Source organism: Petaurus breviceps, unplaced genomic scaffold (genome assembly GCF_028583685.1).
Source record: "Petaurus breviceps papuanus isolate PSGF00001 unplaced genomic scaffold, PetGlider_PUasm1.0 221, whole genome shotgun sequence".
NCBI lineage: Eukaryota > Metazoa > Chordata > Mammalia > Diprotodontia > Petauridae > Petaurus > Petaurus breviceps.
Genome location: NW_027185877.1, coordinates 5,745,084 through 5,771,910, shown reverse-complemented (window position 1 = coordinate 5,771,910; position 26,827 = coordinate 5,745,084). Strand labels below are relative to the sequence as shown.

The 26,827-nt window shown below is 34.6% G+C and overlaps 1 protein-coding gene across 2 annotated transcripts in view; it reads left to right on the top strand.

Moving 5' to 3' along the window:
• The window catches only part of NAV3 (neuron navigator 3), a 499,276-nt gene that overhangs the window by 144,676 nt on the left and 327,773 nt on the right, over positions 1-26,827 (top strand). For both annotated transcript variants that reach the window (XM_069094807.1, XM_069094808.1), the window contains exon 4: positions 21,660-21,732. In XM_069094807.1, the coding sequence (XP_068950908.1) occupies positions 21,660-21,732 (73 nt within the window). The remainder of the gene's footprint in view (positions 1-21,659; positions 21,733-26,827) is intronic.

Sequence of the window (26,827 nt, the reverse complement as noted above, 5' to 3'; positions counted from 1 at the left end):
TTGATAATAATAACATTTACATAGTTCTTAAAAGTTTGTGATTCACTACACAAGTGAGTATACATGTATGTCTTTATGCACATGCAGATAAAGCTTCAGTTAAGGTATAATCGCATTTCACCCTACCAAAACTGTCAGGAAGTTTTTTTATTTTTAAATCACAATTTTACAAATGAGGAAAAGCAGAGACCAAGACAGGTATAATTGACTTGCTTAGGGTCACACACTAGAAAGTGCTTGAGGCAGGCCTCAAACTCAAAGCCTTCTAATTCCCGATCCAGAGCTGTGATTTTATGTATGGCATGTTCAGGGAAGAAGAACACCTCTGGTGTGAGGGCTGCTGAGCTCTTTTCAGGGCTGCTCATCCATCTTTGGTATCAAACTTCACCCAGCTCTCATCTGTTTCTCTAAAAAAGCTGTAGCATACATAACCGTCACACCCCCAAAAACCATGCTGGCAGATTAGCTAAACCAAGTTGAAGGTAATTAATTGGCAGGCTTTCCCCTTTGAGTGAGTTATGGGATTATCTACCCTAAATGTGAGTAAACTTCCCTTGATGGACTGGGCAGATGAGACCAGTTTGATCTAATGTCCAGGAAAACAGGTGAAGTAGGCACTGAGGAGTTCTTAATACTTCATCAGACATCTAAGATGCCAAGGTCATCCACTGCAACCTGGCCATTGCCAGATGTCTTGAATTTGTTCAAGAAAAACTTAGAATGCATCTATAGCCATTCTTTCCAGAAGCAGAGTACTATAAGAATGGAACTCTGCATATAAAGTCAAATATTTTTGATACATTGGCTGGTTTTACCAGGAAATATGTGTCGTTCTTTTTATTCTTTATGTAAGCACAAACCAGAAGATGATGCAACATTTTATTTTTTAAAATGAGAAGCCAAACTATTTTTTTTCCTTTATGGAGGGTGGAAGGCAGGGCAATTGGGATTAAGTGACTTGACCAAGTTCACATAGCTAGTAATTGTTGTGTCTGAGGATGGGTTTGAGCTCAGGTCCTCCTGACTCCAGGGCCTGTGCTCTATTCACTGCACCACCTAGTAGCCACTGAAGCCAACTAATTTTCCACATACCTGTGACTTCAACTAATAATGGAGGATGAGGCTGGTGGATCGTTTGACTTCAGGAGTTCTGAGCTGCAATAGAGGTAAATTTGATGGGTTACCTGCACTAAATACAACACCAGTAAGATAAGAACTATAGTATGGGGTCATTGGGCTGTCTAAGGAGGGAAAAACCAGCCCAGGTCATAAAGGGAGCAGGTCAAAGCTTCTGTACTAAGTAGCAATGAGGTTGGCTGGAGACTGATGGGTGTCTATCCTGGATGAGATAGGGGAACCAATCTTAAAAAAAATTGGACTAGTGGACCTCTAAGTTCTAGTCCTGCTTTAGCTGGGTGGTCTTGTGAATTATAGGGTAACTTCCTTTTCACTGTTCTTCCCATTGTGCTTCAAGGTCTCAATGCCATGACCCTACAGCAATGAAATCGTTAATTCTATATATAACTTCTTTGTCTGTTATTTACCAAACCTGATGACTTGTTGTAAAAATATAGACCTACTCCTTTGGATCAACAAAGCAGAGGGAAGGGAATGGGAACAGGGTTTACTGATTTCATGGTCTGATGAACTTTCAATTACAGCCAGACATTTGCTTGAACTGGACAGTTCTGTTCCTGAGTGTAAATCACTATGATGAGATATGCTGCTCTAGTAATTACCAAGCTGTGTTTCATTTCTTCAGTAGACACTGAAATAAATCCCTAAAGTATTCCTCTCTGCTTGGGAAAGGGGACGGTGGGCACCATGGACATTTCATGATAGTATAACGTTAGTTATTTATCTTTTCCTTATATTCTCCTATGCCTGAAGCAAAGATTTTCTGTGTCAGAGAAATGTCTATATTCATAATTAGTATTTGATCAACCAAAGTGTGTTAGAAAGCATATATACAGGGATTGTATATCAATTCCCTGCAATATATGGATGCTGTACTTCTTGTGTTTCCTCATGAAGTGTATTTGCAATCACCTATTGTGATAGCTCACTCCTTGTCTATGTACTTGATTATATTAATTTTTTTTCTCACGTGTCCTCTTCTTGAGTATTTGCTCCTTTTCTATTTAAAATTTCATTGTCCCATAGCACCTATTTTGCTTCCATTTTTGTGTGCATGCAATTTCTTGACAGCAAAGTCAACCAAAATTATATCATTAGTCACAATAAATGAAAAAAAAATATTTCCAGCTAAAATTATCTGAAGTATCATTAATTCTATATCTCCCCACTTCTACCATTGTTCAGTGATCTTGGTCATGTTATGTATGTCTTTCACACACTTGAGTGTAAAAGGAAAATCCTTATGAATTCTTAAAACTACGGAAAACTTTTTATAGACCTTATAGCATTATACAAATGCTAACTACTACTAGATACTTAGAGATTTTAAATTTATAGTAATAATTGAAATCCACGTATTTTACATATAAAACTTTATTTTTATTTGCTAGTTATCCTAGGAGTTTCCTTATTTAATAATAATATGATGAAAATATTTGTCACTGCTTCATGTTTTAGTGTTTAGATTTGTAAAAAGTGGATAATATTTCCCAGAATGTTTTTTTTTTATATTTTTTCAGAAGTTTCAGTTAATTAGTTGCTTACATAATATTGGAAACTCAATATGAGGAAATGATTGTTCTCTTTATAAATTGTTCTAAATTTTAAAGTCATCATTTAAACATTTGCTCTTTATGCTTAAAAAGTTGAAAAGTTTTTAGAAAGAATAAAAAAAAACAGTTTATCCAAATTCCAGGCATTTTGCATGCCAATTGACTTTAAGAGCATATAATATAAAATAACACGGTGGCACAAGGACCTAAATTAGAAAAAAAAAAGCTAATGTCATTCCCAGGTGCCCTAAATTCCAAGGATCTAATTCATCAATACTACATAGAAACATCTTTGCCACTGTCTTACAGATGCCTGGAATTTCGAGCACAATGTCCCATTGGAGAAACTAGCCTATTTCTGGAGGGTATATCATGTCAACTAAACCTAGTGATAATTGATGACAAATATCTTAGCCAATAGGAGAATTGAGTGACAAGGTTATCAGTTTTCTAGAATATGGTGAGTGATTTCATGCTTCTGAAAGAAGAAATAAATAAAACTAGATGAAAAATAAAACTCTAGAAATTGGGCAGCTAGTTGGTACAGTGGATAAAACCAGGCCTGGAGTTAGGAAGACCTGAGTTCAAATCCAGCCTCTGATAATAGCTAGGTGACACTGAGCAAGTCACTCCACCACTATCTGACTCAGTTTCCTTAGTTTCCTTAATTGTAACATGAGAATAATAATAAAACCAACCTTTCAGCGTTTTTGTGAAGATTAAATGAAATACCATTTGTAAATTGCTTATCCCAGTGCCCAGCATGTTTACTAAAACGTTTTATTTCATTTCATTTCAATTCACTGGTATAGCCTGTTCCCACTCATTATATGTGTGTGTGTGTGTGTGTGTGTGTATCCATTCCCCTTTTGGGTTCCCTGCACCTTTAATTATTCATAGGTTTAAGGGTATTTCATGATTCTAAATGATAAGCATTATTCAAAATCACTATTTAAAAGACCAACATTTGTTTCAGAGAAATTTTTGCAGTCATTACAAACAAACATGCAGTTTCCCAAAGACAATCTAACCTTACCTCTTCTTTTCTAAAACAATGATATAGATCATTGAAAACTAAAATATGAAATAAAACAATATTACTGGGAAAGTTTATTATGTAGGATTGAATAGGTGTTGCCTCAGACAAACTGAGATCTGGGAAAGACATGAGCTTAAAAAGGCCAAAGTCTTTCACTGCATCTGGGGACACCTCTAGTCATCCAGACATATGTTTTGCTGCCGGGCTCCAATGGCTCTGTGAGAGAGAGTGTGACTTATGATTTTGCACAGCCCTACCTCACGTAAATCCTATTCACTTGTAAGTTAAGGGTGATGTCTTAACTTAACAATGGTGTCATCGGTCCTCTTTGAGAACAAAAGGAAGAACAGCAACAACGATTGCAGTAGAATAATTGTTTTGTAATATTCATGTGTTGCCCCATATGTAATGATTTACTTAGTCGGGGTTTTTTGCTTGATCCAGAAATGCAGAAGTAGGAGATATTGGAGAATGTGCCACAGACATATTTAGAATTGATGGGAATGTCATTAACAATAATTAGAGCCATCAAAAAGTGTAATAGACTATCTCTGTATTATAGTGCCTTCCCTTCTACTGAAAATCTTCATGGAGAATGATAAGATAAAATGATACAGGGCGCTAGAGCTAGAAGGATCCTCAGAAACCAATGAATAAACCCCCTCATTTTGCATATGAGGTAAAGGAAGCACAGAAATGTTATTTGCCCAAAGCCATAATATTATTAGTAAAATAACATTTGAACCTATGTTCTCTTGACTCCAGGGTTAGTGGCCTTTCCATTGATTCCAATAACTTGATCTGAGAACTTCTGGACTCTACTGAGACCCTCTCCAGGAATCCAAAGTTTGGTATTGTTTTAATAATAATATGAATGTTTTATTTCTCATAGGGCAGATGTCAATAGAAATAACCCACATAAACAAAAGGACTTTGAGTTACTCAATATTTTCTAAGAGGTCATTTCTAAGTGATCCCTAGGCCAAAAAGACTTGAACTCAGGCATTATACCAGAATTTCTGTGGAAGCTCCATTACTTTCATAAGTGTTACAGAAGGGATTGTTTGTCAGGTTTGGGGTGGATTTGATGGACCCTGAGGTCACCATCAATACTTAAATCGGGACTTCTGTGTGTCTTTGATCCCATGGTCCTTTCTATAGTACTTATATGTCTCTGAGTTCACCTCAAAATAGGGCAATGAGAGGAATAAATGGCTTTTGTTTCCATATAACTCCAACAATTTCTGGAGTTGCGGTGTGATGCAGTGGAAAGAGCTTAGGATTTGGAACCAAGGAAACTGAGTCTGTTTCCATTTTGGTTCTATCAGTTACACCCGTGTGTCCATAGCAAAGTCATGTAGACCCTTTGGGGGCCAGCTTTTCCATCTGGTAAGCAAAAAAATTAGACTGGGTCTATCAATCAATAAGCATTTATATGTACCAATTGACTGATTATATTCAGTTATATTTATACATTTTTCTCCCAATAGAATGTTGTTGTTTTTTTGAGGACTAGAACTGATTCTGCTTTCACTTTCTATTTCCAGTTCCTATACCATTACATACAGTGAGTGCTGAATAAATGCCTGTGGTAGGTTCTAAGGGTATAAAAATCAAACAGTCCCTGACTTCAATAATAGGGTTGCATTATATAGGAAAAGACAACTGCCATCCATCTATCCATCCGCATGCAATTATTAACATGTTTAATAGATGTATAAATACATCCATATATACATGTAGCCTATGTAAATGTACAAATATAAACATGACTATCTCTCTTCTGTTTTGGTTTGTCTGTGTCACTTAGAAGGGATACATTAACAGTGAAGACTTGTAGTGAAGCTGATCAGGAAGGTCTTAATGTAGAAAGTGATGCTTGATCTGGCTTTTGAAATGTCAGCAACTTTGTGTAATGCAGATGAGAAGGGAGGGCATTCCAAGCAGAAAGGACAGTGGGCATGGGAATGAGGGAAAGAGAAATCAGTGCAGGAGGGGCAGAAATGCACAGTAAGCCCATAACAATAGGTCAAGATCAGGTTGTTAAAGGCTTCAACAGCTAAACAGGGAAGTTTATATGTGATTCTAGTGTTTCTAGGAGGCCACTATAGTTTTATGGTATAAAAGGTTAACAAGGTGATGTCTGTACTTATGGGAAGTCACTTTGACAGATATGGGAAGGTTATTGTGGAAGGTTAGAGACTTGAGGCATATTACAGGAATGTAGTGCAAGGTGATAATTGTCCACAGAAGGGGGGGGAAGACATTGTGTGTGTGTGGGTGTGTGTGTGTGAAAAGGCAAGATTTAATTGTCAATTGTGTGTATGGAAAAGTGGGAGAAATCCAAGATATATTGTCTTTCATATTAGAATGTAATTTCCTTAGGGGCAGAGACTGCTTTTGTCTTCTCCTAGGACCATGCTAGCACATAGTGCTCAATATATGGTGGATTTATTTAGTTATATTTATACTTTTTTTGTTTTCCAATAGAATTCATTCTTTTGAGGACAAGGGCTGTTTCATTTTATCATTGTATTCTCATCACCTATACCAGTTCCGGTAATTAGTGCTTAATGGATGCTTGGTGATTAGACATTAAAAAAACATTAACAGTGGGATAGGGAACACACTTGTAATTTCACTGATAAAAGGAAATCTTAAGTTAGGCAATCCCATCTGTTAATGTAAGTCGGCAGATTGCCTGTCATTTATAGTGTAGTTTAGAGCTTTGAAGGGGTTAATTGATTTGCTCAGGATCACAGAGTTAGGATGTGTCAAAAGCAGAACTTGATCCCAATTTTTCCAGATTCTGACACTGGCTATCTATCCAAATATTTGGGATTTTCATTTGGAAAAGGTATGGTAGAACTGTAATACCCCAGTGATTTGTTGTATGTTTTTAAACTTACTAAAAAATTATTGAAACCAATTTAGTAGAGACTTTTATACTTTTACTAGAAAAATTTCAATGTTTTTATGTTGTCTCCATTAAAACTATTGTGAAAAAAATTCTCTCCCCACGTGGTAGCCCAGTAGTAAAATAAGTTTCTCATTGAAAAATGCCCCAAAATGGCTGATTTTAAACTTCAAAATTTAGCTGCTGGCATATATACTCATGATTTCTAATATTGCATACAAACGTGGGTGGGGGAGTTTCCCAGGAAGACATTTTTACGTGACACATTTGCTGTCTATGAATAGCTCCTAGAAAAAATACAGGGAGTTCATGGGTTGTTATTTGAAAGCTAAATTAGACAACTTATGGAATATGACTCTTTCTCAAGATTATTTTTGATGACTACCCCATGTGATGGTAAGTGAGAGGAGCCATCTCTCAGGCTTACATTCCTGTAAGCCATTAATGGTTTTACTTTATGTTGAGACATCTACATCTCATATTGTTAGGTGTAATTTATTCTGCTGAGCATATATAATAAACCTTGTATAAGGGAGCTACAGGGACTGGATTGAAGACCTTTATATATTCAATGTGTTTACTCATGGAACTAAGCAAGATCAGGTAAGTTGTATTTTTCCACCATCACCCTAGAGAAGAATTGATATTTCAAGCTTTTGGAGATACCTTTAGTAAAGAAAGCAAAACTTCAAACTTTGTTCATTTTACAACATAGCTCCTTCCACTAAAAACTAACTTTCTTGTTAGAAAAGGGAATTTTCTGTCATTTTAAAATCTTTGGATCATGTTTGGAAAACTTTTTGCTAACATAGCCAAAGAGATGGCAAATAGTGCAAGCAAGACTATAAAGTCTTTAATATTAATTGTGGGCTCTGTCAGTATATGTCAAATACGATAATATATATGTTGTTCTGTGTACTTTAAAGAACTGTTTAAAGCTCATAGAAGTATGAGGTTTTATTAATCTACCTGGACTAAGTTTCATTAAGTATGGAAAGCATCATAAATAATGTATAAGCATCCTTTAAGAATCTGTTATAGTTGGATATTGACAAAGGACTTCAGCCTTTTCTGCTTCATTTTAATCTACACAGGCTTGATCAAATAGATTCCAAGAACTCTCTACTAGTTCTAAAACTCTTTGGCGCTATGTCTGTTCCTGCTCTCCAATTATAAATAGCTTAATGCTTAATGTATGTGAATTATTATCAAGGATTCTAAGGGACTGACTTCAGATCACACCCTTCCCCTGGAAACTCTGGTACTCCATTTGGAGACTGCCAGGGAATTCTGAAATGAGTTCTTCTAGAATCAAATAAATAAATACAAATACAAATTAATCCTTTCCATTAAATAAATAACCCAATTGAATGCTGATAGTCTAAAAGAACTTTAAAATTCTTACTCTTCAAACATACACTTCAAAAGATATGATTCTTTCCCTCTCTTCAGATACAGTTTTCCTGGAATATTTTCTTGACTTAGATCTTGGTTAACTTTTTTTCCCCATTGGATAACTTTGAGGCTCAACAAAAACAATATGGGAGTTACCTAGACTGTTGCTTGTGTAACTTACTTAAAACTCATCATATGTTATCCAGCTATCTCTGTAGGAGTACACAGAGGTCAGAAACTCCTTGAGAGTGAACTTCTAGCACCTTTTGCAGTTGTCCCAAAGGATCACAGATTTTTTATTGTGAGGAATTTTAGAAGACAACTAACATAAGCCCCTGATTTTCAAGATAAGGAAACTGAAGTCTAGGGAAGTTAAGTGACTTGCCTAAGGCCACACAGCTAGGGGCAGATTCAGATTGGAGATGGACCTCTGAATCCAAATCTAGCGACCATTCAGCAGTAGATTATATTTATTGCCTAATATTTACATGGTTGTCATGTAGTAGAAGCTCCACAAAATTTTGGAGTCCAGGGATCAGGGGCAGGGAACCTGAAGCCTCCTAGGACACACATGATCTTCTACATCCTTGGGTGCTTTTTGATTGAGTCCAAGTTTCACAGAACAAATACTTTTATTGAGGGGGTTTGTTCTGTGAAATTTGAATTCAGTCGAAGAGCTGCCCTTGAAGACCTGGAGGGCCACATGTGACCTTGAGGCCATAGGTTCCTCTCTCCTAAATCCTAGCTTCAAATAATGTCAGCTCTACTTTTGGCTTCTTGCCACCTGTGTCTTAGGCAGATAGTGTGATGGCCATGGACCTCAGTTTCCTAATCTTTAAAATTTGTGGATTAGACTACGTGATGTCTAATACCCTTTCTAGTTATCATTCTTATTTTTTAAGCTCTTATTGATTTTTTAATATTACAATAATTTCCATAATTACCCTGGCTGGTGAGGATTCTCTTGTATCAAAGGAAAACAATTAAGCAAAACATAAAGCTACAATAAATGTATTTGAAAAGAGAGACAATGTTTTAGACCTGTAGCACCCTGAAACTTGTCTTGAAGGGTTTTTTTTTTTGTTATATTTTTCTTTCTTGCATTCCCAACCCAATAAAAAGACAAAAGAACAAATTTCCTGTAACAAATATGCAAACAAAATGAATTCCTTCATTGTCTGTGTAATATATATATATATACACACACATATATATGCATATATACATACATGTGTATGTTTGTGTGTGTATGTATATAGATGTGGGCATGTATGTATAAAGATATGGATGTTGTTCACTGATTCAGTCATGTCCTAAGCTTCATGACACTTTATGGGGTTTTCATGGCAAAGACAGAGTAGTTTGTCATTTCCTTCTCCACAAATACATATATATGTATAATTCTGAATTATATATAGATACGTATTTGTGTGTGCATATATACATTTGTCTCTGTTGCCACTGTTTCTGTCTCTCTCTGCTATCTCTGTCTCTCTGTCTCTTGGTCTCTGTCTCTGTCTCTCTCTCTCCATTAAGATAACAGTTGCTAGGTACCCCAAACCTTTGTGCCTTCTGGAATATTTTGGCATCCTCAAAACACATATCAGACTAGTAAATCTAGAAGCCAGAGGATCTGTTTCACCTGCCTCAGTACCAATAAGAGTTCCCTTTTCTAACAACCATTTCCTATAGGCAATGATTAAAATGCAGAAGGACCTTCTAATTCTCTCCTTATCCTTGTGAATGGGGGAGCAAAGTGAACTCTAGAATGGGACTAAATGAGACCCACACTGATCCTAGAAGAATTCATCGCAGAAGACCTGAATTTCTAGGGGAAGGGTGTGATCTTAAGCCAATCCCTTAGAAACACTGATAAAAATAACTTACATGAATTGAGCATTAAGTTGTATAGATAGTTTTCCTCATGTTAAGCTTAAAATGTATGTAGTGAATGAAAACAAAACAAAACAAAACTGAAGTTCCAAAAATTTTTTATTTACCCAGGGTTAGATTATTAGGGACTATCAGTGTTTTTAAAATGCTTAGAGTATAATTTTTCAGAGTTAACTCCTCATGAGAACTTTTGTGATGTCCTCAGCTGTACTAAACATATATGTACTATACATATACTACCCTGATAGACTGTAAGCTTCTTGAAAGGAATATTTTATTTTTGTCTTTTTATTTCTAGTTCTTAGTTCACTGCTTGAATATCAGTCAGTCAGCAAGCATTTATTAAACATCTTCTACATGCCAGGCATTGTACTGGGTTCAAGGTAAACAGATACTATAAAAAGTGAAACTGACCCCTTTCCAAAGGAATAATATTCTTTTTGAAGTTAATTTATTTATTTTTAGTTTTCAGCATTCACTTCCATAAGTATTAAATTTTTCCCCCTGCCTCTCCTCCTCCTCCCCCCTCTCCAAGACAGCATACAGTCTGATATAGATTCTACATATACATTCCTATTAAATGTATTTTCACATCAGTCATGTTATATAGAAGAATGAGAACAAATGTGAGGAACCATGAGAAAGAAAAAACAAAACTACACACACACACACACACACACAAAAGAAAATAGTCTGTTTCATTCTACATTAAGACTCCATAGTTCTTTCTCTGGATGTGGATGGCATTTTCCATCATGAGTAAAGTAGTAATATTATAAAGTGAGAGAGGAAATATACATATACCATAATGAAGATATGACATTATCTTGTGGCTGATGGGGAGATACTAGTATCTGGATCTCATGCAGAAAGTGAGATTTGGATGAAAGCTGGAATTCTAGGATACATATCTGAGGAGGGAGGGAGATCCCTCAGGCAAAGACATGATAAAGGGAAAAGTAAAATGGTATTTGATGGTTAATGAGATCATATAATGATGTAGTGCCTACAATAAGATAATAAGTTTACAAAGAGAAAAGAGGACCAGGTTGTGAGCAGCTTTAAGTGTTAAAGTAGTAAAAAAAACTTTAAAGTGTTAAAGAGAAGAGTTTAATATAGAGTTAATATGGACTCACTATTGTTCATTGAGTATTTATGTAAACAGACTAGTGCTTTAAGAAAAATAGTTTTGACCCTGAATAGAGAATGAGAAGTGGATAATTTGAATAGAGAGTGATTTAAGGCAGTAGAAATTATTGGAAGAGTTTTTGTAATAGCCTGGGTGAGAAGTAATGAGGGCATAAACTAGGATGGTAACTGTGAGTATAGAGACAAGTGAATGAGAATAAAGAATCTGGGATGGCACCAAATTTGTAAACTTGGATGACTTCAACTTAGTTTCCTTAATTATTAATGTGACAATTAGAGCACCTAACTTCAAAGGTATTTGTGGGGATCAAATGAGATATATGTAAAGCTCTCAGCACTGATTGGTACCTAGTAGACACTTAATAAAAACTTCCCTTCTTCTTTCATTTCCTCCTTCCTTCCCTCTTCTCCCTCCCTCCCTCCCTTCTTTCCTTTCTTCCTTCTTCTCACAATCCCTCCCTCCTTTCCTCCCTTCCTTTCTCTCTCTCCCTACCTTATTTCCTTTCTTGTCTTTTACCTCACTTTCACGTGCTATTTTAACAATGTATGGAACTCTTGGAGTAGAAAGTGCCTTGCCCCATGTAGATTAGCAATACATCTTTCATTTTGTTTGGAGAGTGGTCAGGTACTGTGAGAAATTATAAGAATTTTCTGCAGTCATACAGCTTTTGCATGCTAGAGGCAGTATTTACCCCTACATCTTAGTTCCATGTCCAACACTATGTACATAATGCCACCAAGCCCCCTCTCCTTGAAGGATATCAAATACAGCATCCCTAAGAAGATGACAATTTTCTGGCATTGACCCTGGGGCTCAGAATAACTGGGATGGTGGTTATGAAAACAACTATGTGAGAGCCAGGAAGTAAAATCCTAAGTCCAATTTCAGCTTTCATTATTAGCGGCTGTGAAAGAGAATTGAGGATTAAGAAATGATTCAAGCAATATTGAGGAGGCTGATGTGGCTGCAATTTATTAGAGCATTTACAATAGCAAAATAACTTCCATCTGTGTTTATTGAAAGAAACAAAAAAAAACTGTTGAATTATTTCAAAGAAAAAAACTTGGGTTTACCATGGCAGCAAATAGACAGTTACCACAGTTCTGATAGATATCTTGAGATTCCAATTGGGAGAATTTTGATCATAACTTTGTTTTACTAAATGGGAACAATCTAAAAAAATAACTTTAGGACCTTATTGAATGTCAAACTTCATCAGCTGCAATATTTTATTAAATCTTCTAGCCAAAGTTATTTTAAAGTATGTCTACAAGAGAGGGCAGTGATAAGCCTGGGATTTGGGTGTCTATTTTAAGATGAAAACAATGGAACCTCATAGATGTGTGATTAATTTTTAAGCCAATGTTTTTATTTAAAACTCTTTGATGTCTTTAAAAACTGAATTGGACATAACTACTAACTATGATACATTTAACTTGGAACTTACATAGAGAATTTGTAGGCAAAGCAGGAATAGATTTGCATATAGTACCACTCTTCAGAAATAATAAGTTAGCCAAGTCAATTAACAAGGATTAAGTTATACAATGAAAAAACTGCCCTCAAAAATCTTACATTCTGTCTGGAGAATCAATGCACACACCAATGTAAACACACAAAATATGGGGTATTTTAGAAGGGATGAATAAATGCAATGGTCATAGAAGGTCTCATGTGGGAGATGACCCTAGGACAGACTGAGCTTTGAAGACAATGGGGAATTCTAAGAGGCTGAGGTATGTAGGGACTTTGTTGACTGATTGATTGTGAGAGTATGTTTACTTCAATTTGACAATTTATTGGATATGAAGATTGAAGGATGAGAAGAGTCAATGGTGACAAAAGTTACAAACCTGGGTGGCTGGAAAGATGGTTGTGTTTTTGACAAAATAAGGAAGTTCTGAAGAGAAATGAATTGGAAGGGAAAGAATATGATTGTTATAAGATTGAGATGCCTATCCAGTACTAAGTGTCCAACAAGCAGTTGGTGATTGGAGTTGAATCTAAGTTGATGCACATGGGCTAAATGTAGATCTTAGAGTGACCTGAATAGATATGACAACTGAACCCATAGGAATGAATGGGATTTCAAATATAGAGAGTGTTTACAGTGAAGTGAAAGACCTAGGATAGGTTGTTGGAGTGCCCTTGGAGTTAAGGGGTAGAAGATGGATTATAATTCAGCAAAAGAGACGAAAAGGATCCAGACATATAGATAACCAAAAGGCAGCAATAACTGGAAAATACAGAGAAGATACTATAACTGGAAATCCTCAGAGGCTCCCTATGACTTACCATTTGAAGGTCCTACTCCTTCATTTGACTTTCAAGTCTTTCTACAAAGTAGTTCCCCCTTACCTTTCTAGTCTTTAAGTATACTCCCATCTGTTATTTACTCTATGCTTGTGCTAAATTGAACTTTTCTGTACCATAAACTTGCCCAGAGGTTTCTTCCTTATAGGTCTTTGTGTATGCTGTTCCTTATGTCTGAACTATTGTAATGCCTTCCTTTTCCTTCTTTACCTGTGAATTCTTCCAATTTTTTTAAAGCTTAACTCACATGACAATGATTTGATGAAGCCTTCCTTGAACTTCCTTCCCTGTCACTGATATTTTTTTTTCTCATACCTAATATAGTACTTGGCTTTGCATATCCCTTATGTACTTATCATATGTTACAGCCAAGTCACAACATATGTGCATTAACTTTAGATGAATTCAATTATAGAAGGTCAGAAAAAAAGTTAAAATGCATGCAAAAAAAAATCGAGTAGTACCACTAGACAATGAATCGTCCTTTTGCCTAATTTCTTGCAACCTACCCTTACCTTAGGAAATGACCTAGCTCTGTCCAGAGTTCTGATTTCAGGTTGCCAACTCTCCTTCCAAGATAGGAACAAACAGTGAAAGGAGGTTGGAATGGGGAGAAGGAACAGTGATACTAGCAAATGAAGCAATGCTAGGCAAAGAACAAATAATGGAGGTCTTCCAGCAGTCTTGGAGCCTAGTTATGCCTACTTTGGACTTTTATGGATGAATTTAGTAAGAAGGGTAATTTTTATGGCAGAGAATTTTCACTTTTACCTAACATAAGGCCTCCTGCCACCACTTCTCTTATAAAATTTGGCTCCATTGTGTTTTGTATTACAGTGACCTATTTCTTACTTTCTTAACAGGTCTGTAATTATAAAAACCATTTGTACTCGAAGTTGTGTCCAGTCTACACTCTCCGCTAATACTAAACTTGTAGCACAATACTCTGTAAACATTATTAGATGCTTAGGAAATGTTTGTTGAGTATGAATTTCTTGAAATTCTTCTATAGCACAGTAAAAATGAGTATAGTTCCAAACCAACTATTAAATGGAGAGTTATATATTTATGCAAAATTATTTTTCAGCAACCTCCATTTGAGTATTGACCAGAGTACCAGATAAATTTTGGGAAATTTCCTTTGATTGGATGTTGCAATAACAGTTGATAAAAACAACTGACATGTATATGTTATTTAAGGTTTGCAAAGAACTTTACATATATTATTTCATTTAGTTGTTATGGCAACACTAAGAATGAAATGCACCAGATGTTATTCTTTTGTCACAGATTGGAAAAGAGAGGTTAAAGGAATTTTAAATGCCTATATCCACATACTTTGTAGGGACTAGATTCTGAATTCAATCCCAGATATCTCCTGACTTTGAATTGAATGCCTCTGCAAATTAACAAGTGAACGACTTTATTGTTTGTGGGGTTTTTTTGCTATATATTTATTAGCAAAATATGAATATAAAAAATAAAAGTAAAATATAATTATTTATTAGTAAAGTTGAACAACAAGGAAGCACATTAATTTTTGAGGCAATAGGGTCCATTTAATAAATTGTGGATGAACTTATTTCATTCATATCTTCAATGTAAGGGAAATAATTCCTGAGATATGGATGTGAAGAAAAAGTTATTCTACAATTCTTTTTCTTATTTCTTTTCTCAGTTACTTCCCTCTCTTTTCTCCTTTAAAACTGGTGCCACAAATGAAGAGCAGATAGGGATGTGATTTCAAGTTGATATATTCACTTCATGTTAAAAATGGCAGTCCCAGAAGGAGTTAATTATACCACCTTAGTGTTAGACTGTCTATTAACCTTCTTTTGGACTCTCACAAAAATAACCTTAAAAAAATAGGTGACAGAGGCTGTCAATGTCCTACCATAAATCACATCAGATGTTTATGGCAACAGACTTCTGACTCACTTTTATAAAAGGCACACACTTGTTATGAAAAATACCTTAGGAACAGCAGTACTATCAAGGAACCATAATTTAATTTTAGTAAAGGAGAGAGATTTCCAAATGTTCAACCCAGTTCTTCCCAGCTGTGTCTGTTTCTGCTTCTGTCTTGGTCTCAGTTTCTGACCCCATCTTTGTTTCTGGATCTGTGTTTCTACCATAGACTCTTTTTGTCTCTCTGTCTCATCTCTGTGTCCTCTCCCTCCCTAACTTTTTCTCTTTAAATGTTTTCCCTTAATATGATGTTAGTTGAAACAAAAAAGTAAGAAAACATTGTGGTACTTCTTCCTCCCTAAGCATAAGTTTTTTTGCTGTTCCTTGTTGTACTTTGTGCATCCCAGGGAATCCCAAAAGTTTTAGGGTTTGCTGGTTAATTGCAAAGGGAATTAGATTAATGAATTCAGATCCCCAAAGACTGTTCAGTCCAGTATATCTTGCTTTCAGCATTGAGAAGAAATTCAAAGTAAATCCCAAGTGTAGTCTGTACTGTTTAAACTGACAGAGTCCATGTTTATTTAAACAGAAGCATTATCAAAGACAATGTTTATGTACAAGAACTGCTCAGCACAGTAGAGTGGCCCTCAAAAAATCATTCATTTTTTGAAGTATTTTAAATATAAAATTATTCATCAATCCCTTTAGTGAATAATAATGCCTATAAAATGGTTTGATCTTTTTACAAAGAACTGATGTTTTATATGTTTATTTTCTACTACATTAACAGTAATTTATTTTCCATGAATAGAAGACATATAGAATTCTGGCAAAATCATCTTAGCTTAAAAATATCAATGACCTTTCTGTTCAGAGCCCATCTGAAGATCTGGAAAATATTCTTCAAGGTACAGTTAATGAAAACAGAACAATCCAGCTGTATTCCATCAGATATTACTCATTTTTTTACTTTTAAAATGCATAAAATGTATATGAAACATAAATCTAAACAACTCAACTTGTTTACTGTCTACATTAATTTGATTAATGTCAGCATACCAAATACTCAAACAACATTTTATTTATTTCTATCAAATTTTATGTCCATTCTTATTTTTCTTAATATGAGCATAATATATGCACACTTCTCCTCCTCCTTATGTTTTACATAAACATATTTTCTGATTTTTTTGTCTTCCTAACAACTAATACCAAGAAATTCAAGTAACACGAATTGCCTTCTCCAAGGGAAAACTGTCTTGTCAGGAAAATAATTTATTTTGTATTATTCAAACACTTTCTTTGGGGGGCACTAATCTATACATGCCTTGTTATCGCTGGCTAGGAAACAGCAGCAGCAACAACAACAAGAAGAAACAGTTTAATCATTTTAGGATTCAGTCTCAAGTTTTCATGTGTTCATGAAGGAAAAATGATCAGGGGTCAATTTATGAAGTGAATCATGAAAGGTTCATTCTCACTAGACATCATTGTTCAATTTTATATTATTACTCTGAAATAACATTAGTTTAAATAATGTATATTCATAATGATTTTGCCCCCTAACCCTCTTTTAATTTAAAGAAGTGGCTCTTGAGAATATGTTATAAGGGTTGTGTGTCTCATCATTTTAAATGGAAATTTAAAAGAATATCTTTTAAATTAATTTAATAGACTAATGTAATGGAATATCACTGTGCCATAAAAAAAAGACAAATATAGAAAATCTATGTGAAAATGCAATGACTTGTATAGATGATTTGAAATAAAGTAGAACTGGGAAAATGACACACACCATGACTTCAAAAATATAATTGGAAAGAAGTACAAAAATTCTTAACCTAAATTCTGCATAATGTTATCAAACTTAGAAAAAAAGATGGGACAATATAATTTCCTCCCTTCTTTGCAAAGATAACGAACCATTGTAATGAAACATTACATAAACTATTGATGGATTCCTTAGTTTTTTGAGCTGTATTTTTGGTCCTCCCTTTTTTTATTCCTTGTTACAAGGTAACCCATCATGGGATGGTTTAGGGGGGGATATATTTTTAAGGGAAGATTATGTTAAAATCAACAAAAAGTAAAGAAAAATAGAAAATCAGGAATATTTTGTTGTAATAATTGTTGAAAATTTTAAGTGAAGAAAGGATGGAAGAAAAACAAACATTTGAGATGTCAGGCATTATCCTGAGCACTTGGCAAATATTATCTCATTTGGTCACAATATCTTTTGATGTGGGTGCTAATATTACCGTATTTTACAAATAAGGAAACCAAGACATACAGAGAGTAAGTGACTTGCCTAAGGTCATGTAGCTAGTGAATGTCAGAGGCCAGATTTGAGCTTGGATCTTCTTGACTCCAGGCCCAGTAATCTATCCACCGTGCCACCTTCTTGCCTCTAGATAACACAGGTAGGTGGCACAGTAGACAGAGTGCCTGGTATGGAGTCAGGAAGAGTCAGCTTCCTGAGTTCAAATCTGGCCTCAGATACTTACTAGCTATATCACCTTGAGCAAGTCACTTAACCCTGATTGCCTCAGTTTCCTCATCTGTAAAATGAGCTGGAGAAGGAAATGAATAATCAGTCCAGTTTTTTTCCCCAAGAAATCCCTTAAGGGGGTCACAAAGTGTCAGAACTGAAAACAACTGAACAGAAGCAACAACAGAAAAGTATTAATAGTTCTCTTTAAATTATAAACCCTCATAGAAATATTATTTTGAATAAATGTTAGTAATTACCTATATTCTTCCCCAAGATTCAGTATCAATTAAGTATTTGAATATGTCAGATTGTGTCTCTGACAGAATTGTATTCATCTTGTCATTTTATTCTTTCTCTTTATTTAATATTAGTTTTAGATTTTGTTCTAAAAGTCAATGCTATATTGCTCAGAGAGAGTTAATCTGGCAATGACTTCTACCTCAGTAATGTATCATTTTCATTATGTTAAGATATAATCTATTTGATTTTCATTTAATGTTGCTAATTGTGTTTATATCTAACACCTTTTCTTTCTCTTTTTGAAGGAAATATCCATGATATGTGTGCTAAGTATAACTATCTTTAGATGATTATAACAAATCATTAAAAATATAAAAGTACAATAATTTGATCTCTTTAGGATTAATGTCCTAATCCTGAACCCCATTTTCCTCTTTCATTTTGGTTACTTTTCTCTATTCCTACCATTGCATTTGTTATTGAATATTAAAGTTATTGATTCAGTTTGGTGATTTATCATATTCTTCATAGTATTATTTACTTCTTGTCTTCTACAACAGATGCTGGTACGTTGGCTACAGCTATTTTCCTCCTTTTATTATTTTGTTTCTTTGTATGAAAATGCTTTAGCTTGAGGTGACCAGGGATCTCATGTAATAATATTTATTATTTTCTCTCGATGAGTGATAAGAGCAACTCTGGCAATTTCTTTATTTCCTATCGACATCTTTCCATTTCGATGTGTATATATGGATGGTTATATATGTATCTATGTGAACATGTGTGTATGTGTATATAGTATATAGAGACATGTGTGTATATATGTATATGTGTATATTCTGATTTAATTTTAATTTTTATTCTCTTTTCTCTGCCCCAGCTCAAGAGATGGCTACCATTAGACACAACTGTGTGTGTATGATCAGTTTTCCCATACTTCTATTTATGAGTTATTTTTCTAGATGCAGATATCTTATGTCCTTTGTAGGTAACATGGATATTTATGATATATAAAATAACTTATTCACTCAATGTCTTTCCTAAAACAATATTATTGTTACTATATACCCATTGTCTTGGTTCTACTAATTTTGTTCTTCATTATTTTGTACAAATCTATCCATATTTTCTAAGATCATTGAATTCATCATCCCTTATAGCTCAGTGTTCTATCACAATCATATATCATAATTTGTTTAGCCATTCCACAGTTGACAGGCATCCCCTCAGTTTCTAGTTCTTTGCCTTTACAAACATAGTTAGTACTGATGTAAACATCAATATCATAAGATCATAGATTAAAACTGGAGAACAAGCAATTTATTCCACCCTCCCTAAATTTTACAAGTAAGCACATGGAAGTTCAGAGATATTAAGTGACTTGCTGAAAGTCACACATTTAGAAACATGATTTTGAACCATTACTGTCCAAATTCTCAGTCAGGTACTTCTTATATACTATGTCATGGTGCCTTTAGGAATTTGTATTGGTTGTAGATCGGCATCTCTTAGAGGACAGTAATACTTAGATGATTTTAAAACAGCAATTTATAGAACTTTCTGTTCCCTTTCCTCCATTTTGCCTCTGTCCCTAAAGAAGCTTGAGGGGACCAGCTACTTAGGATTAAGGACATTTTAGGGAAAAAAATCGGTTTCATGGTTTGTCAGACTAAAAGAATTTTTTTACCTAAGTCGCTAGCCTACAGGCAATGAGGTGTTCTGTAGTTTGCTAAGCTGGTCCTTAAAAAAAAAAAAAAGCAGATACAGCATTTAGCTGTGTCCATATTCCAAACTTTGTTATTATTTATCAGAATTATGCTTCCTTCATAGTGTCTTTAAGGACCAATAGTCACCCTCAGATCAAAGTGAGGCATTACAGTTGGAATTCACGGTAGGATAATAAGTCTGTTTAGATCATTTCCTTTACACCACTAATTGGTATATATTTCTTGTTTAGATAATTTAAGTTGAAATTCTTTTAAAAATCATATTTTATTTTTCCCAACTACATGTAAAGATGGTGTTTAAATATTCATCTATATTTTTAAATTTTAAATTCCTATTTTTCTCCCTCCCTTACCACCTCTATCCCTAAGATGGTTGCATCCTGTTACTTCTTTTATTTTGATCCTCCTAATTTTGCATTTGAGTCTGTGCATGCTGAGACACTTATTACTGTATGAAGTATTCTCTTGGTTTTGCTCATTTTGCTCTTCATTATTTTGTCCAAGTCTATCAATATTTTCTAAGATCATTGTATTCATCATAGCTTATAGCTCAGTAGTATTCAGTAGTGGATCTGGGAAGTCAAAACTATTTTCAAAATAATGCAAGGTGTTTATCACCCACACAGACAAAAGCCCTTTGGGGTATCATAAAATATTTGAATATAAAGAGATCATAAGGTGAAAAATATAAGAACTATTGGTCTAAATATGCAGGGAACTGATTTCATAAATAATTCCTAATAATTAGAACCCAATTGTTTCCTGTCTCTGCACTTGTCTATATCTTTCCTCCTTCTCCCTCTGTCCTCTTTCCCAATCCCTCTCCTTTGTCTCCTCTACCTTCTCCACACTTCCTCTATCCTCCCTCTCTCTTCTTCCTCCATTCACTCACGCAAAATTCTATAAAACATTCCATACAAAATTTTCACATATATGAATATATAGTAATATATATTTCCCCTAATATATTATATATCATATCATTTATATGCTATAGAATATACAATGTATTATATTAATATCTTCAAATATGTGTATACTATTATATATGATAATAGATTTAGAGCTGGAAAGGCTGTCAAATCCATTGCTTTCATCTTATAGATTAGGAAATCAGAACTGATTAAGTACATAAATATATTAATAAATATTAAAATATGTGCATATGTAATAATGAAGATGGATCATAAAAAAACTGTAGCTTTTATAGTTTTTCAAACAAGTTTTAAAAATCACTTATCTTAATTTGTTTTGTAATCTCCCCCTTCCATATTTCACTATCAGGTTAATTGCAGTTTAAATTATTCTTTTCATTTATTGTTTTATTAAGTTGAATAAGATGGATTTATTCCCAATGGTGTCCTTTTCTCAAACATATCCCTTGTTTCCGTAAAGTATTTCTGTTTAACTCTACATTTTCAAGAAACAAACCAACTTATTAAATTAATGTGTTGTTTCTAATTTTCATGTTTAAATGGGGAAGAAATTTACTTCTCTCCTTTGGATGATTTGTCAAATCTTGCTTGCTAACTTTCAGTAATGTTATGACCTACTCCTGAACACACACATAATGTTGCATCTTCTATGGATGCTTTCATTGAGATTTATTTGTAAAGTACAAATCCGGTTTTATGTTAAGTAGGTGGGTTGCTGATCTACAAGAATGCCATTCTGCTACAAGGCTTTATGAATTGTTTATAAGTGCCAAACTGGACAATGGAAGCTTTATAGTAACTGCCTAATTAACCATAATTATTCTTGTTAAAATCTGGTACTATGTAATGAATGCAAAATATTCATCCTCTTTCTTCCCCATTTTGTTGCTTCCAACCTCATTCTTATTTACTGTGGGGTGAAAAATCTCTCAGTTGCTTGTCATTTCTTTTTATATTGCAGATTGAAAATGTTGATGTCTGCCTTAGCTTTCTAGCAGCCAGAGGAGTAAATGTGCAAGGTCTATCTGCTGAAGGTAAGAACACTTACTGTAACAGGCAATGGAAGAATGATTTGGGGAAGATTATTTTTGTCTTTCAACAGTTTTATGAATAAAAGGCTATTAAGCAACATGTAAAATGGTAAATGAGCTGATTTTAGTACCTTTCAATTTCTTGATAGTAGAAAAGTATAAAAATGTGAATATAAATTTAAAAATGATAGTTATATATATTTTATATATGAAAATTAAAAATTACTGAAATTTTGTAGGATAAATAGCATAATAAAGATAGGACCACAGGGACTGGTCACATGAGAAAATAAAACTATTTGGAAAAAGCCCTGATTTGGGGAAAATTGAAGACAACAGGAGGACAGAATGGGGGATATTGAAATAGATAGATAATGTCATGAAAGCAGTGAACATGAGCTTGGACAGACTTTGGGAGATAGTGGAGGATTGAAGGGCTTGGCGTGCTATCATCCTTGGCATCATGAAAAGTCACACATGACTGGATGACTGAACAGCAACAAAGGAAGTAGATAAGAGACTGGTGTGTTTGATACTAGCAACAAGCATTTATTAAATATTTAGTGACAAAATTGTTGTAATATTAAATACTAGCTGGCCCAAGTTCTCTAAATGTGAAGGTATGGAAGAAAAATACATTAAATGTAAATAGGGTTGTATGTTTTTAATTATAGCAGAGAATGACAACAGGTAAATGTGGAGATTAGAAGGTGTAGGTGATGTGCAAGGAAAGGGTGAGAATATATCAATGATGAGACTGGGAGTGCTTGCCTCCATTCATCCATCCATCTACCCATCAATTATGACTATGTGCCAGGAATTGTGATCAGTTCTGGGGATACAATGAAACAATCTTTGCCTTCAAAGAACTTATATTTTCTTTGGGGACACAATATGTATGCCTGTAAACATTTAAAACATAAGTTCAAAGTAAAATACATAATGTATATTTCAAAAGAAATACACAGTAAATACATGTTCCAAAAGGTTTAGTGCAATATTGAACATTAATAGTTTCTTTTGGGCTACTTTATACAAAAGGGATGGGGGACGAGGGGGTAAGGTATTTGTACCTGGAAAGTCAGCAAAGGCTTTCTTAGCCTATAGTGCTTGGGCTGAGCTTTGAAGGAAGAAGCCTAAGATACAGAGGTGAGGAGAGAGTGCATTTCAGGTATGGGGGACTCCTTTGAAAAGGAGTTAGAATCATGTCAGGAGTTAGAATTGTATGAGTGGGGTAAAGTGAGGAACTTAGTTTTACTGAAATGTAAAGCAAATGGAGGTAAGTAATGGGCAATTGACCTGGAGGAAATAGTTTGTAGCCAGATGAAAAACTTTCAATGCTGAGAGCTTGTATTTCATCCCTACAGGTGGTAGGGAGCCACAGCTTGTATTGAGTAGGGGAGTGACATGACCAGATTATGCTTTTTTTTCTCCCTAGCAGCAAGTACCTCCTTATATACCAAGAATTCTTAACCTGGCATCTTTGAACTGCTTTCCTCTCCACCCTTGCCTTTTTCAAATGAACATTTTGATAAATGGATTTTATTATAATTGGTTTACCTTGTAATTCCATGAATCTTCTTTTATGAAAGCAGAAGCATCATTCTAAGAAGGGGTCCACTGGCTGTACCAGATTGCTAATAATATGAAAGAGGTTAATAACCTATGCTTTCTACAACATGCAAATAGAGTCATTACATGTAATGGTATTCATCATTGCAACATGAACAATGATAACAGCTCTTAGACTGAACTTGTCTATTGCTATTTCTGTACCTGGAAGTCATCCTTACACTATTTGGGGGATAAGTTGTAATGGTAGACCATTGAACTCCTCATCATTCTATTATAAGTACATTCGAATACAGGGTAACAGATTTTGGGAGACCTAAGAGGGAAGCCCATCCTGACCAGAGGATCAGTGAAGGCTTCAGGGAAAAGTTTTCATTTGTTTGGATTTAGAGGACGTGTTAGCATTTAGCTGATAAGAGGGTGATGGAGGAAGGGCATTCTAGAAAAATCAAGAAAGATTTGAACAAAGGCATGGGAATAAAAAAAAAAATGGACAGTGTGCAGTGGGCATATTGACTTGCTTTCTGTTCCTTATACATGGTATGTAGTGCCTACTGTATATCACTCTCCCAAGTCCTCCATACAGACTAGCAGATCTAGTTCCCCTGCCTGACTTCTACTTTGTTCGAATTTCTATCTCTGCACAGATTTTCTCCAGTTTCTGCCAAGCATTCCCCCCTCACCTCAACCTCATAATTCCTAATTTGCTTCTCATTTTAGCTCAGATACAACCTTCTACATGAAGCCATTCCAGTTCTTCCCAACTGCCTGTACATTAATTTTACCTCCTGCCTTCCAACCCAATTCTCTTTCTGTTTTGTATTTAAATACAAATTTTATATATACTTTATGTATGCACAAAATAGGGACAAGAAAATCTGAATTTGAAGGCACATATTATACTCTGCACATATAATGATATCAAATGGTATGCATTATAATACATCATATATATGATTATATTGTTATATGATATGTCAAATTAAATTATACTATGTAACATATACATATATAGATATGTAGATATGTACAAATATATTGAGCAATGAGGTGGAACAATGGATAGAGTGCCTGGCCTGGAATCAGAAACACCTGGGTTCAAATATGACCTCAGAAGCTTCTAGCTGTTTGACCCTGAACAGGTCATTTAACCCTGTTTGCCTCAGTTTCTTCATCTGTAGAATGAGCCAGAGAAGGAAATGACAAGTCATTCCCATATCTTTGCCAAGAAAATCCCAAATGGGGTCACAGAGTCAGACATGACCGAAACAACTAAACAGCAGCTCATATATTATATATGAAGAAATATATTAATAAAATATGTGAATATTACATAATAAAATATATAAATATCCTCTAAATACTATACTACATTATATTATAATCCAATCTCTGTGTAATCTTTCCTAGGTGGATTGTTAATTTCTTGAGGAAAGGGGATATGTATATTTTGTGTATATTTATAACTGTATATTTTGCCTCTTCCAAAGGAATATAAGCTTTTGGGGCACAGAAATTATTGTCATTTTTGTCTCTTTATTCCTCGAACCTAGCATTGTTTCTAGTACACAGCAGGCTCTTATTTAATGCTTGTTGATTGCTTGAATACTAATAGCTAGCTTTGATAAATGCTTACTATGTGCTAGATACTGTGCACTTTACAATACTTTACTTTAGATCACTTTACAAGTATTATCTCATTTGCTTCTCATAACAACCCTGGATGGTAGGACTAGAATTATTACCATTTTACAGATGAAGAAAATGAAACAGAGATTAAGTGACTTAACCAAGGTCACACAGCTATTGTCTGAGACTGGATTTAAAATGAACAGTTGCTGAATCCACATCTAGGTCTCTGTTCACTGTTCCAGCTATCAAGTATCTGTTTGATGAAATAGAGAGTACTCTGTTTTCAATAGAACAGAATCCAGGTTGGGGAGTAAATGTTAGATAAAGTTGGAAGGAAATAAAGTTTTGTCAGCTTGTGGAGAATCTTGCATGGTAGTCAAAGGAGTATCATTTTTACTTAATAGACAAAAGGCGGCCACAGAAAACTTTGGAGCAGAGGAGTGATAATGCTAATTTTGATTTGGAATAAAATTTGAAAGTCTTTTAAATCATTTTAAAGACATGAAGACTTACTGAATATCTGATCTAGAAGGGATCTTGGGGTTCATTTATACTTGAACACAAGAATAGGTTTTAAAAAGTGAATTGTATAAATCTCAGAAGATTTGACATGAATTGATACAGAGTGAAGTTAGCAGAACCAAAGTATTTTACACAGTAACACCAATATTGTAAGGATGATCAATTGTGACTGTTATTCTGATCAAAGCAATGATCCAAGACAGTTTAAAGTACCTTTGATGAAAAACACCAATCACTTGCAAAGAGAGTATAAATTCTGAGTATAAATTGAATCATACTTTTTAAAACTTTTTTTCTTGTTATCTATATCTTTATATGTCTATAACTCTCTATCTCTGCCTCTTTATCTATTTTAGGATAAATTAAGTGAATTGCAGTTGAGAAGCTAGGTTCAAATTCAAGTGATCTGATCCCAAGGACAGATAACTCTTTCCAGTGTACTATGTTCTCTTTATGTGTAAAACTGAACTCTTTATCTTCCCCCTTTGTAAACATTTACTTTTACCCCCTCCACTTCTATATCTCTGGGCATAACATTCACTCTTTACTTAATAATCTGTGCTTAGACGCTTAGTGAGAAGCTCATATACATGGAGGTGGAAGAGACCTCAAAGATCATCTATTCCAGACACATCATTATACAGTTCAGGAAATAGAGACATTGGAAGGTAAAGTGAGCTATCCAAGGTCACTTAGTCATTGTCAGACATGGAATTGGGACTTGGGAGAAAATCCTTTGCACCCATACCCAACTGCCTCTAGCTCTTTTCTCCCTCTTAACTCTTGCCATTCTGTCTAATTTCTCTCACCTCTGTCCCTCCTTGCCAATCATCTTACAATTATGCTAATTCAGGCTCTCATTTGTTTTTACCTTGATTATTGCAATATTCTTCTATTGATACTTCCTTCCAGTGTCTTGTCCTTTGTAATCCATCTTTAATATAGTTTCTGCAGTAATCTTTCTCATGAGCACTTACTGCCCAGTTACCAAAAAAAAAGCAGCTCCATATTAATCTATAAAGTAAAATATCAACATCATAGCCTAGTATCTAATCTGGTTTTACCCTATCTTTCTAGCTTTATTTCACACTTTGCCATTTCTACATTCTAGCCAAACTGTACTTGTAACTTTCATTAGACAGTACAATGGAAATAACCTAGACTTTGCAATTAGAAATATCTTGGTTCAGATCCCACTTCTGATACAGACTACCTGTGAGGCCTTGGGCAAAATACTTAATCTTTGTGATTGTCCTCAGTTTCCTCATCTTTAAAATCATGCATTGGTAATACAAGGATTTGGAGTTCCACTCTGGTTCTAGATATTGGAGTCTGCAAATTCTGATCTTATCCTATATTCTCCCAACTGTAT